Here is a 14,523-nt window from a genome sequence, read left to right as displayed (position 1 = left end):
GTCGGTTTAGACTATACTACGATTGATCATTTGATAATTTCTATACCGGCAAAAATCTATTTGTCAAGTACAGCAAGCTCTATCCAATCTCTTTGCAATTTTTTTGTTTCCTTAAATTTTATGAAACCAAGTAAACCGTCTCCGAGAGGTTGCCAGATCAAAAAGACCACAGGAATCTAAAGTGCTTGCAAAGATACTACTGCGATTCGAATAGAAATTACCACCTTTCACCTCATGAACACTCAAAATATCATTAAAATCCCCTACTACCACCTACGGGTCCTGAATGCCCAAGCCAATATCAAGTAGATGACTCCATAAATCTGCTCTATTAGCGGCTTGAGGGCTACCATAAACCACACTGCAAATCCATCTTCTCCCACCACTATCAATTTCCAATGTTACAAATTGATTCATAGTCCAAAGAATTTTACAAGAAAATTTTAAATTAGCAGAGAGGAACCAAATTCCTCCCTTATACCCAATAGTATCTATAATCCTACAGGATAATAGCCTAATCTCCCCCAAAAATCTTTCATAGTTTCAAACCCAATATGAGTTTCCACCAAAATAAAAAAAGTTGGTTGAATTTATTGTCATCATATACATCAGAAATACTAATATACACAACATAGCCAAAGACATAAGCTAGCTAGATCCAGAGCATGCAACATTATATCAAAGTAGAGTCCAGACAGATTATTTCTATTCCTTTGAATCACTAACTGAAGAGATGTCACCAAAGGATAACTTTGAACTGTTATGAGTTGTAGTATCTTCAACATTCTCTTCTGTGAGTGCATCAAGTGGGTAGAAGTACGGTTTTGGAGGCATTTCTAAGTCATCATCTTGTTCTAGCATCTCCACAACTCTCTTCATTGAAGGTCGATCATTAGGCCTTGTTTGTATACACCACAATGCCACAATCATCATTCTTTTTGCCAACTTCATCTCTTCATCTGTGTCATTTTCTATTGTTATTTCCCTTCCATCCTGCAATTCATCATAAACCCAGAAGGGAAAATATATTTGGCTGGAATTTTCAGTCTGTGCATTCAAATTCTTCCTTCTACTAGCCATCTCCATTAACAACATCCCAAAGCTATAGACATCGGCTTTGTATGAGATTGCGCCAACATTTCTGTAGAAAAGCTCAGGAGCCATGTACCCTATGGTTCCTCTTGCTGCAGTCAGAGACACAATGCTTTTATCAGTGGGAGATAGCCTTGCAAGTCCAAAATCAGAGACTTTTGGGTTGAAGTTCTCATCCAAAAGAATATTGTGAGGCTTGATGTCAAAGTGCAGAATTTTCATGTCACACCCATTATGCAAGTATTCAATTCCACGTGCTACTCCAAGGGAAATGGTGTAGAGCGTGGTGATGAACAAGCACAGGCACGATAACAACAACACAACAACGGATGACATTTCTTTGGTCATCAGTAGAGCAGAGCAGCTGGCCGTGACTAATCTCACTTGATAAAGGAGGACTAACCATGGAAACTTACATGCTCCTTCATCCAAATCAACTGTTGTTGACTATCACTATCACGGTTCACCCAGTCAACTCAATACTTAATTTTAAGCTACTTAATGCTAATTGAAGTTGTGGACTCAGTCAGTTTTTCAGATCCTTTTAAACTTGAGACATCTCTGAATCCGCATCGTGATTAGAGTTTAATTACATGGATAGTTATTTGATCTTAGTCTCCACTTTCCTCCTTTCTTGCTTTGGTGTAGTTCATGTTGGCTCTAATAGTGATACTACCTGTCCGGATTTCTTGTGCGGAAATCAAGAAATTCGATTCCCTTTTAGAATCAAAGGCCGTCAGTCACAAAGCTGTGGCTATCCGGGCTTTGATTTGGTTTGCTCAGGTACTAGTGATGATGAGAAACTGTTTCTTGAGCTCCCTGAATCAGTGACCTTCAATGTCAAACACATTGACTATATAAAACAAACAATTGAATTAACCCCTCCATCTTCCTGCCTTCCAAAGCAGCTCCATAACCTCAGTAATATCTCTGTCTTAGTTTTCCCTTTCCAGCGCATGCTAGTTGAGGAGGGTGATGACTATCACTTCTTCAACTGTTCACCAGTGGCAATGGACACATATATAAACAATGACATCATGATTCCATGCCTAAGCAGCTCAACCAGTCAAGTATATGCCATTTCATCTTGGAATTCTATCCATGACCTGACAACCCTGTTTCCTTGCACCAAAATGTTCAATATTTCATCCCTCCCAGATGCACTTGTTCCAGCTCTGAAAGATACTCTTGTTTTGTTTTGGTCTGAACCAAGCTGTCAACAATGTGAATCGGAGGGCAAAAGGTGCAGCTGGAACAACAGCACCAAGAATCAACTTGATTGTCTTGCTAATGTCATCCACAGGGGTACACATGCTTTTCATACTTCCATTCTTTCTTCAACTGAATTCTTAAGCTCAAACTAAAATCCTGGAGGTTTATCCAGCTTTTACTTGACTAATATGACATTCATTAATTGTTGTTGAAACACGTGGAAATGTTATGTTTAATTCCAATGCAATTGATTACTAAGTTTTGCCTGTATTCTTTGCAGATTCATCAACAGCTCTAGTAACCACAATAGGTTAGCTCTCAGTTCTTGTTATGCTTATATAAACTGCATTTGGATCACATATTACCGAAAATCATCCAATATCGTGTCTAAAGAATTTCCAATTTTTATCAATTCCAAACACATCCAATACACTTGGATCATTTTCTGAAGATGTAGTTTTGATGAATGCAGGATCAGTACTTGGATCGTTTTTGCTTGTCCTACTGACCGGAGCGATTTATTACATCTATGACTCTTGCATAATGCAAAAGGAAAAACAAGCAATTATTGAAAAATTTCTTGAAGATTACAGGGCTCAAAAACCAACCAGATATTCTTACACTGAAATCAAGAGAATCACCAACAACTTTGGGTACAAGTTAGGAGAGGGCGCCTATGGAACTGTCTTCAAAGGAAGCATCTCAAAAGAATTTCCTATTGCGGTGAAAATGCTGAATAATTCCCAGGGAAATGGGGAGGAGTTTGTCAATGAAGTTGGTATAATTGGTAGAATCCACCATGTCAATATTGTCCGGTTGGTTGGTTTCTGTGCTGATGGGTTCAGAAGAGCTCTTGTCTATGAATTCTTGCCGAATTCTTCGCTGCAGAAGTTCATAAATTTGCCCGACAACAAGCAAAACTTTTTGGGCTGGAAGAAGTTGCAAGAGATTGCTCTAGGTGTAGCTAAAGGAATTGAGTATCTTCACCAAGGTTGTGATCAACGCATTCTCCATTTTGATATCAAACCTCAAAATGTGTTGCTAGATCACAACTTTACTCCAAAAATTTGTGATTTCGGTCTAGCTAAATTATGCTCCAAGGATCAAAGTGTAGTGTCAATGACAGCAGCTAGAGGAACTTTGGGGTACATTGCGCCCGAAGTTTTCTCAAGGAACTTTGGAAATGTATCTTACAAGTCTGATGTTTACAGTTATGGAATGATGCTGCTAGAAACAATTGGAGGAAAGAAGATCACAGAGGATATAGAAGAAAACAGTAGCCATGTTTACTATCCAGAATGGATGCATAGTATTTTAGAAGAGACTGATGAAATCAGAATTCATATTGAAGATGAAGAAGATGCTAAAATTGCTAAGAAACTAGCAACAGTGGGACTTTGGTGCATCCAATGGCATGCAGTGGATCGACCATCAATGCAGACAGTGCTTCAAATGTTGGAGGGAGACCAAGACACATTACCAAAACCTCCTAATCCTTTTGCTTCCACAGGGCCTTCAAGAAAATATGCTAAAATTAGTGTGCCTGCAAGACAAATTACCCAAGATTTAGAAGTGATCCAAGAGTTAGATTAACTTTTAACTTGGAGTGATATGAAAAGTTTGTATTTTCTTTAACTAGTCAAATAAAACTCACTTGATATCATCCAAATATATTTGGCTAATTGGCTTGTATTATAGTTAGCAACATGGAGTAAATTGTATGTACTGTTATGTTAGCCTAGTTTGGTAGTTTGCCCTCATATTTTCTAGCAGATGGTGAGGTCTTCTTTAGAACTCCTTCTCTGTCTCTTTTTGTTTTAAACTCTGTTCCAATAATTACTTTTCTGTTTTTGCAACAAGTATGGTGTTCTTACACTTTTATGTGAGTGTCAAATGTCTGTAATTCCCATAATTGTCCATAAGGATTAAGGAGGAGTTGACTATCACTATCACACAAGTCCACTCACTAGTCATCACCATTAATTTGTTCACGCAACATTGTCACTCTTTTGTGAATCACATACACACACATACACATCGAGATAGCCAAGTAATACTCACACTCATTTAGATATGTCCCGTTAAGCATTCTTACCTTTGCATCATTATAATGTGAAATGTAGCATAGAAGCAAGCAAATCAAAGAAATCCGATCCTAGGCCTAATAGCATCATTGACCTTTTTATTATTTTATTTTTTGCAAAGGTTTCAAGAAGGATTAGTTCCAATGGTTTTCCTATTATTTTAACGATTCATCACTACTATAGGTATTAGTATTACAATACTTTTTTCTCTTCTAATAATAAACAATAATGGAGTGAGATACTAGAAACATGAATAAATCAAAATAATCTAAAATATCTTCTAAACAAGATTACCCAAGATTTAGGAGTGATTCAAGAATTGGATTGATTTTTAACTAGAGTGGTGTGAAAAATTTGTATTTTCTTTAACTTGTCAAATAAAAATCACTTGATGATATCATCTAAATATAAATGCTAATTGGCTTGTATTACAGTTAGCTACATGGAGTAAATTGTATGTAGTGTTATACTGTTATGTTAGCTTAGTTTGGTAGTTTGCCATCATGTTTTCCAGCCGCTAGTGAGGCCTTTTTTAAGAACTCATTCTCCATCTATCTCTCTTTTTTAAACTCTGTTCCAACAATTAATTTTCTCTTTATGCAAGTATGGTGTTCTTACACCTTTATGGGAGTGTCAAATATCTATATGTAAACAACTGTATATCCAGACTTCAGTTTTCCCATCGAATCACACCATATATATTTGCACTATATAAGTTACAAAAGTTTTTAGTGCCTTAAGATAGATTATTTTGGCTGTGAAAGGTTCACATTAATATAAGTTATTTTTTAAAAATCAATTGTAATAAACTATTTTTAAAAATAAAAACTTGAAGGTTGAAAGTATAACAAGAATTCAGTGTCACAAAATCCACTCACTAGTTACCCATAAAACAAAAATCAGACTTTGACAAGGTCGTGCTGCAACTTGCAAGTTGCAACGTCAATTTCGGAGAGATAGATAAAGAGTGACAATACCAATCAACCAGGCAGAAAAAATCGAAATTTTATGTGAAATCAAAAAAGTAAATTAAGTACGCGTTAAAACGTAAAATTTTAATAAGATTTAAATAGTAAAATTGTTAGACCTAGTATAAATTTTGTAAAATCGATTTACTCATTTAAAATCGTAATATCGAATAATTATGATTTGGACTTTCATATTGCATATCCTGTTTTCCATGATCATATTTTGTGCAGGTGTCCCCATGATGACAAAAAGGGGAGAAAATTTAGGTTCCAAAATTGAAATTGGAACGAAACAGGGGCTGGAAAAACAGGGGAACAAGGGTTGAAATTTTCAAAATTGAAAATTCATGATCACCCTTGTTCAAAGAATGCATGTTGTTATTGCATTCACTATGGTTGCTGCTTAAACTGCATTTGGTTTTGGTTTATCATGATTAGTTAATCCTCATTTGGCATTTGGTTTATAATGATGTTTGACTTATTTTGATGCCAGGCTGCTGATTCATCATTGATAAACTTGTTGGATTAAAAACTTATTTTTGGCAGTTCCTTTAAATTGTGTAATGTATTAAAACTGCCTTGTTTTGATCATGTGTCCGTCAAATATTTTTCTCATCATTTTGTTTTGCTCTGATATACTAACAGGAAATGTTTGGAAAATATTTGGATAAATTTTTGTTGTATGAAAAAGTTTGAGCAGTAAATCAGTTTATGATATCAAATGAGTTTTGATTATCAATTAAAACTGCTCATAAATCAAGCATTTAGCATCATAAAATATGCTAAATAACATTGTTACTTGAAACTTGATTTAAATGTTACAGTTTAGTGCTTCTCTTGGTAAAATAAACATACATCAAGGGGGAGCTATGTGACATCAAGAAAGGGGGAGAAATTCAAATTCAAAGGGAGTATTCTTTACTCAATATCTAAATTTCTTTCCATTTCAATTTTAATAATGTTTGTCATCAAGGGGGAGATTGATGAGTTTAGAAAACTCTTATTTAATTTTGATGATGAACAAACATTATTAAAATATTTAACTACAAAATTATTAATTTGATCTTAATTCATATTTGCTTAATTAATAATTTTGTTGTGCAGATTTTGTGTTGGGCCGAAAAATAAGTTTATGGCTTAAGCCCAATAACCAGCCCTGTTTAATGTTTTATACTAAGGGGCTGAAACTTTAAATTGATGGGCCAATGTTGATGACAACCAAGCCCATGGTTAATTTTTTTGATAAGAGCTTCCTTTGCTTGATCCGAAACCAAGTTCATCAGGAAAGCAAATGTTAACCAATCAAGCCAATTTAAATTTCAATGTTACAAGCCCAAATTCTATTAATGATAAATGGTTTCAATCTTGGTCCGAAATCAAGAAAAAATGAAAGCAAAGTGCTTCCAACGGAACCAAGCCTTTAACCATGTGATGGATTTCAAAATCTATTATATTGTTAATTAATGCATGGGGATGAGAGAGAAAAATTCAGCTAAGTTGATTGATGGCTATTTTGACAAACACGCCACTCTAAGCTAGGGAAGTAAAAGCAAGCTATTCTCAATTAATTAGACCACCTTTCTGAAAAAATAAGATGTTTTCTGCTGGAAAATCAAGAACTTGAACAGCAAATCACCATTCTTAAGGCTGAAAACAGTTTTCTAAAAGAAAAAGTGAGAGAGACCGAAACTGCTTGTGATCTTGTTGAAGAGAATAAGCAGTTAAGAGCCCAAGTCAGAAGCTGTGAAAGTAACCATTGTGTTCTTGCATATGTAGATTGTTTTAAGCAAAATGAAGGGTTGCTTAAAGAGGTTAAAAGACTTAAGGAAGACTTAGCTAAGTTTACACAAAGTTCTGAAAATCTTAATCAAATTTTGGCTAGTCAAAAACCTCTTTATGATAAAGCTGGTTTGGGGTTTCATAAATCTGAAAAATCACATTTTGAAAATATTGCTTCATCATCTAGTGATACAAGATTTCAAGATCCCACCTACTTTGACAAAACAGCAACTCCAAGATTTTGTAGGCTATGCAATCGAAATGGACACTTTCCCATTCAATGTTTTTTTGGTGAAAGAATGGTGGGTGATAAAGTTTATAAAATTGTTTTTTATTACAATGGCTTAGGACATAGAAGATGGTTTAACGTAAAAGGATCCAAAAAGATTTGGATACCTAAGGTTACTTAAGCTTGTTCTGTAGGTGTGCCTAGCATCCAAAAGGAAGGAAAACATGTGGTATATGGACAGCGGATGCTTTAGGCATATGACCGGAAAGACAACCTTCTTCATAAAGCTTGATGAATATGATGGAGGGCTTATCACTTTCGGTGATGATGCAAAAGGAAAAATTGTGGCTGTTGGGAAAGTGGGTAAAAATTTCTCATCTTGTATAAATGATGTTCTCCTTGTACATGGTTTGAAACATAATTTACTTAGTGTTAGTCAACTTTGTGATTTGGGTTTTGAAGTTATTTTTAAGAAATTTGTTTGTTTAGTTGTGTGTGAGAAAACTGGGAATGTTCTTCTTGAAGTTAAAAGATGCAACAATGTGTATGGATTAACTCTTGAGGATTTAAAGGAACAAAATGTAACATGCTTTACATCTTTTGAATCTGAAAAATGGCTTTGGCATAGAAAGTTGGGACATGCTAGCATGTATCAAATTTCTAAGCTAGTCAAAAGAAATTTGGTTAGAGGAATTCCAAACATCAAGTTTGACAAGGATCTTACTTGTGACGCTTGTCAATTGGGCAAACAAGTAAAATCCTCTTTTAAATCCAAAGATGGAATCTCAACCAAAAGTCCATTGGAAATGTTACATATTGATCTTTTTGGTCCTACTAGAACTCAAAGTTTAGGAGGTAAACACTATGGTCTTGTGGTGGTAGATGATTACTCTAGATTTGGTTGGGTACTTTTCCTTGCTCATAAGAATGATGCCTTTCATGCTTTTTCCACCCTTTGTAAGAAAATTCAAAATGAAAAAGATTTGAAAATTGCCCATTTGAGAAGTGATCATGGAAGAGAATTTGAAAATCAAGATTTTGAAAAATTCTGTGATGACTTAGGAATTTCTCATAACTTTTCATGTCCTAGAACCCCCCAACAAAATGGGGTGGTTGAAAGAAGGAATAGAAACCTTCAAGAAATGACTAGGGCTATGCTATGTGAGAATGAGATTCCTAAATTCTTATGGGCTGAGGCTGTAAACACAGCATGTTATATTTTGAATAGAACTATCATTAGAAAAGGGTTAAAGAAAACTCCTTATGAGCTATGGAAAGGAACCCCTCCAAATCTTAAGTATTTTCATATTTTTGGATGCAAATGTTTTGTACTTAATAATAAAGAAAATCTTGGAAAGTTTGATCCAAAATCTTATGAAGGAATGTTTGTTGGATATTCCACCACAAGCAAGGCCTATAGAGTTTATCTCAAGGAGCATAGGACAATAGAGGAATCCATACATGTTACTTTTTGTGATTCTAACTTAATTCCCAGTATTGTGAAGGATAATGATTCAGATTGTGAAGAGGCTGCAACAAGAAAAGAAAATCCCAAATCTGTGCAAAATGAAGAATCTGTCAGCCTGGTTTTATCTCGTCAGATTGAAGGAGAAACTTCCATTTTATCTCCTGAGCAGACACGAGAAACTGAAATAGTGAGACCACCAGAAGTTCATCAAAATTCAACACCTGGCCGAAAACCTAGAGAATGGAAGTCTATGAGGGATTATCCTCATGACTTCATCATTGGTGATCCCTCTCAAGGAGTAACTACAAGATCCTCTACCAAAAGGAAAACCGAACCTAGCAATCTTGCTCTCTTGTCACAAATTGAGCCCAATAATGTCAAACAAGCTCTTGAGGACCCATCTTGGGTTAAGGCAATGCAAGAGGAGCTTGCTCAATTTGACAAGAATAAGGTTTGGACACTAGTACCTCATCCGGATGGTAAGAAAGTTACTGGTACTAAGTGGGTATTTAAAAACAAACTTGGTGAGGATGGACAAGTTGTTCGTAACAAGGCTAGATTAGTGGCCCAAGGTTACGATCAAGAAGAGGGTATAGATTTTGATGAGTCTTTTGCTCCGGTAGCTAGAATGGAAGCAATTCGGTTGCTTCTTGCCTATGCTGCCCATAAAGGTTTCAAAATGTTTCAAATGGATGTTAAATGTGCTTTTCTTAATGGCTTTATTGATAGAGAAGTGTATGTGGCACAACCCCCGGTTTTGAACATATCACTCATGTATCTTACCTCCTCTAGACCGGATATAGTCCAAAGTGTGGGTGTATGTTCAAGGTTTCAATCTCACCCAAAAGAATCTCATCTTACGGCCGTTAAACGCATCATTAGATACATTAAGGGAACTTGTAATTATGGGCTATGGTATCCTAAATCTGATGACTTTTGTGCAGTAGGGTTTTGTGATGCAGATTATACGGGAGATAGAGTGGATAGAAGAAGCATCTCCGGCATGTGTTGCTTCCTTGGAAGCTCACTCAATATGTAGTCAAGCAAGAAACAAGCCACAGTGGCTCTATCCACAGCTGAAGCTGAATATGTTTCTACATCTGCATGTTGCTCTCAATTAATTTGGTTAAAAACACAATTGGAAGATTACAAATTAAAGATCAATAGTATTCCTTTATTTTGTGATAATATGAGTGCTATAAACATTTCAAAAAATCCTGTCTTGCATTCAAGAACAAAGCACATTGAGATAAAATATCATTTTATTAGGGAACATGTGCAAAAGGGTACTATTGATATTCAATTTGTAAAATCTGAAGACCAAATTGCTGATATTTTTACAAAACTCCTCTGCGAAGACAGATTCTGTACCTTGAGAAAAAGTTTGGGAATGTTTGATCTAAGTTTTATTGAAAATTTGTGAGTGTATGACTCTGTTCAGTTTTGCTCGTAGGTTTGGACGAGAAAGAAAATAATGGCATGATGAAAGAGTTGTGGTCAAGGGGGAGGCAATGCAGAATTCAAAATTTTATGGGCCCCACCAAAATTCCTTGACCCCACCATAACAGTTTGGTTAGTTATCTCTCCATGCAAATAAGAATCTTCTTCCTTATGTCACCATATCTTCTTGGAAGTGGTTATTGTCAAATCAAACCCTTCTTTCCATCTAATCCCTTGATTTAAGGCAACAACTCTTCAGTTTTTTGAAACCCCTTTGGATAATAACCGCTATCTTAATGGGTAATAACTTCTCTCATTCTCTTTCCAATTAAGCATTTAATGCTTCTCTAACCTCCCATCACTCACCTCAATATTCGGCCACCTCTTCTTCTCCAAATTCCTTCTCCATTGATCTTCATCATTATGAAAAAGAAAACAGCACCAAGGAAGAGTGAGAGAATTCGCCAATCTCAAAAACCTTCTACACCCCAAACACATACACACATTCACATCCATTCCACCTCTTCCTCTTCTATTTCACCCCCTCCAAGAAAACCGAGACTATGAGGCGCAAAGTTATTGCTCAAAAATCATCTGGAAGAAGGAAGAGCGAGAAAGCGAAGGAGCCTAGCATAGAAGAAGAAGTAGAGGAGTCTCATACTTCACATCTTTCATCATCGCCGAAAAGAACCACCCCACATGCATCCGGGAAGAGTTCAAAGAAGACGAAGGGTTTCGCGCTCCATGAGACCAGAGAACCTATGAACCTTGGGTCTATGGAGTTCAAGAACAAGTTTCACAAACCACACTCACATTTTGATCCTTCAAGATTCTCTACGTGTGCTTCCTTCGAATTTCACAATGAAGTCCTGGAGATAAGGCATTTGTGCCCTTCTTACCTAGTGAATCTTAAGTCTCTAGCCTCCAAAGGAATCGATCTACAACCCATGTTTGATGGTCTCAAATGGTCACCCCTGCTCCATATTCATAAAATGGTGTACCCAGGGTTAGTCAGGCAGTTCTATGCAAATCTGAGGTTTATTGATGGTAGCCTTCATTCTTATGTGAAACGGGTTCATATCACCCTGAATTCTGAAACCATCTCCTCTGCCCTTGGATACATTGATGAAGGGCCCAAGGCTTACATGAGTGATAAATGGGACTCACATGTAGAAGTTACATACAAGCAGGTGCTTCATCAAATCTGTGAAAATTTGTCTGGCCTAGATGGAACTGTTCCGACTCATAAGGCTTTGGGTCCAACTAATTCTCTGCTGCACCGCATCATAACTCACATTCTCACTCCTCAAAGTGGTTCTCACAACAGGGTAACCGTATCTGACTGTCTCATAATATTTGCTCTTGTTACTTCATCTTCTATTTCATTTAGCTATATTATGATTCGTCACATGTGGGAGTCTGTGAAAAGTACAAAAAAGGCTAATCTACCTTATGGAATGTTTCTTACGTGTATTTTTGAGTACTTTAAGGTAGATTTAACCAATGAGGATGTAGAGAACAAGGTCTCCATGACCAGAGGAGGCGGGGCTGCAAAAAGGGGAAAGAAATCAATGGCTTCTGATGACGACTTTGAAGGCCACCTAGAATCCTCAAAGACAACTGGTTCCCTCAGAGATATTCTCACAGAATTCACCAATATGTCCGATCTCATGGTTCAATTTCACAAGTCTGCTCGCAAACTTGCTTATGAAAATGAGTTGGCATGGAAGAAATGCCAAGAGAGGGTAAGTCTAATGTTGGAAAGCCTTGAAGAAGAAGCTGGCAGTGATGACGGAGCGGAGGAACCTGACTTTAATCTTTCTGATGATTAACTTTCTGGTTACTATTTGATATTGGCACACTTTGGCTCAATTAGTTACTTGTTTTGTTAGGGTTGCAATTGACAATAGCTACCTAGGTGATACTTTGATGACATCTTTTGGTTATGATTTGGACTTTCATATTGCATATCTTGTTTTCCATGATCATATTTTGTGCAGGTGTCCCCATGATGACAAAAGGGGGAGGAAATTTAGGTTCCAAAATTGAAATTGGAACGAAACAGGGGCTGGAAAAACAGGGGAACAAGGGTTAAAATTTTCAAAATTGAAAATTCATGATCACCCTTGTTCAAAGAATGCATGTTGTTATTGCATTCACTATGGTTGCTGCTTAAACTACATTTGGTTTTGGTTTATCATGATTAGTTAATCCTCATTTGGCATTTGGTTTATAATGATGTTTGACTTATTTTGATGCCAGGCTGCTGATTCATCATTGATAAACTTGTTGGATTAAAAACTTATTTTTGGCAGTTCCTTTAAATTGTGTAATGTATTAAAACTGCCTTGTTTTGATCATGTGTACGTCAAATATTTTTCTCATCATTTTGTTTTGCTCTGATATACTAACAGGAAATGTTTGGAAAATATTTGGATAAATTTTTGTTGTATGAAAAAGTTTGAGCAGTAAATCAGTTTATGATATCAAATGAGTTTTGATTATCAATTAAAACTGCTCATAAATCAAGCATTTAGCATCATAAAATATGCTAAATAACATTGTTACTTGAAGCTTGATTTAAATGTTACAGTTTAGTGCTTCTCTTGGTAAAATAAGCAAACATCAAGGGGGAGCTATGTGACATCAAGAAAGGGGGAGAAATTCAAATTCAAAGGGAGTATTCTTTACTCAATATCTAAATTTCTTTCCATTTCAATTTTAATAATATTTGTCATCAAGGGGGAGATTGATGAGTTTGGAAAACTCTTATTTAATTTTGATGATGAACAAACATTATTAAAATATTTAACTACAAAATTATTAATTTGATCTTAATTCATATTTGCTTAATTAATAATTTTGTTGTGCAGATTTTGTGTTGGGCCGAAAAATAAGTTTATGGCTTAAGCCCAATAACCAGCCCTGTTTAATGTTTTATACTAAGGGGCTGAAACTTTAAATTGATGGGCCAATGTTAATGACAACCAAGCCCATGGTTAATTTTTTTGATAAGAGCTTCCTTTGCTTGATCCGAAACCAAGTTCATCAGGAAAGCAAATGTTAACCAATCAAGCCAATTTTAATTTCAATGTTACAAGCCCAAATTCTATTAGTGATAAATGGTTTCAATCTTGGTCCAAAATCAAGGAAAAATGAAAGCAAAGTGCTTCCAACGGAACCAAGCCTTTAACCATGTGATGGATTTCAAAATCTATTACATTGTTAATTAATGCATGGGGAATATGAGAGAGAAAAATTCAGCTGAGTTGATTGATGGCTATTTTGACAAACACGCCACTCTAAGCTAGGGAAGTAAAAGCAAGCTATTCTCAATTAATACCTTTCTGAAAAAATAAGATGTTTTCTGCTGGAAAATCAAGAACTTGAACAGCAAATCACCATTCTTAAGGCTGAAAACAGTTTTCTAAAAGAAAAAGTGAGAGAGACCGAAACTGCTTGTGATCTTGTTGAAGAGAATAAGCAGTTAAGAGCCCAAGTCAGAAGCTGTGAAAGTAACCCCCTTCCAGAAATGAGCTAAAACAGAAAGGTCTCCTCTGAGTTCAGCAAGTGTAATCAAGCAAAAAGGGGGTTAAAATTCAACCCCCTTCTCTTAGCCACTGAAACCATCATATACATTAGTAGATAAGAGAATTCATCATCGTAATAGCATCTATATAGTTACCTTTATAATATCATAGAGAATAACATATATAAACTTAACTTAAATTGCAAGAAAATAATAGTTATTCCATAATTCAAATGAGTAAAATATTGTATTCATTTAAAAGATCTTAATAACAAAATGTTTGCTTTTTAGAAAAACATAACCACTTTTTCAAAATTTTTTTTATCAAACTAAGCATTAATCTAAGCATTAAAAACACATATGTAATATGTTCTCCCCTGTTAGCTGTCAAATCTAGCTAGGATTCAAAAGGAAAATTAAGTTTAAAAGGAACACATTGCTCTCATATTTTTGTGTTATATTTTTAAATAAATAAATAAACAATAAATACAAATACAAAGTTTCTCTTTCTTTCATCACTATATCAACATAATTGTTAACAGTTTATTACATTAAGGAATAGTAAAATATTTTTTGTTTCTTAGAAATGTAGAAGAAGAAAATTAGACAAAGGAATGTTGAACGACAACTAAAAAGAAAACTTATACAAGAAGAAAATTCTTGTGGTACTTCATAAGATTATAGAATCAGTAATCATCTATTTATAATTTATAAATTATAAT

At 35.4% G+C, this 14,523-nt stretch overlaps 2 protein-coding genes across 2 annotated transcripts; one reads left to right on the top strand and one right to left on the bottom strand.

The window, feature by feature from the left end:
- Positions 572–1,540, bottom strand: LOC107607710 (rust resistance kinase Lr10-like). The gene has a single exon (XM_016309632.2). It carries the CDS (start codon positions 1,438–1,440, stop codon positions 706–708), a length of 735 nt encoding a protein of 244 aa, XP_016165118.2. The 5' UTR covers positions 1,441–1,540; the 3' UTR covers positions 572–705.
- LOC107605931 (rust resistance kinase Lr10-like) lies at positions 1,550–4,163 on the top strand. Its single transcript, XM_016307878.2, has 3 exons — positions 1,550–2,397; positions 2,585–2,614; positions 2,777–4,163. The coding sequence occupies exons 1-3, from the start codon at positions 1,686–1,688 to the stop codon at positions 3,895–3,897; spliced, it is 1,863 nt and encodes a 620-aa protein (XP_016163364.1). The 5' UTR covers positions 1,550–1,685; the 3' UTR covers positions 3,898–4,163.

Source organism: Arachis ipaensis, chromosome B07 (genome assembly GCF_000816755.2).
Source record: "Arachis ipaensis cultivar K30076 chromosome B07, Araip1.1, whole genome shotgun sequence".
NCBI lineage: Eukaryota > Viridiplantae > Streptophyta > Magnoliopsida > Fabales > Fabaceae > Arachis > Arachis ipaensis.
This window is presented reverse-complemented; position numbering and strand designations above follow the sequence as displayed.

Bases quoted from the DNA above. Each gene is read 5' to 3' on its own strand.
- LOC107607710 (XM_016309632.2), bottom strand. From the start codon at position 1,440: ATGACCAAAGAAATGTCATCCGTTGTTGTGTTGTTGTTATCGTGCCTG.
- LOC107605931 (XM_016307878.2), top strand. From the start codon at position 1,686: ATGGATAGTTATTTGATCTTAGTCTCCACTTTCCTCCTTTCTTGCTTT. The intron at 2,398-2,584 runs GTACACATGCTT...TATTCTTTGCAG, and splicing joins TGCTAATGTCATCCACAGGG to ATTCATCAACAGCTCTAGTA. The intron at 2,615-2,776 runs GTTAGCTCTCAG...TGATGAATGCAG, and splicing joins AGCTCTAGTAACCACAATAG to GATCAGTACTTGGATCGTTT.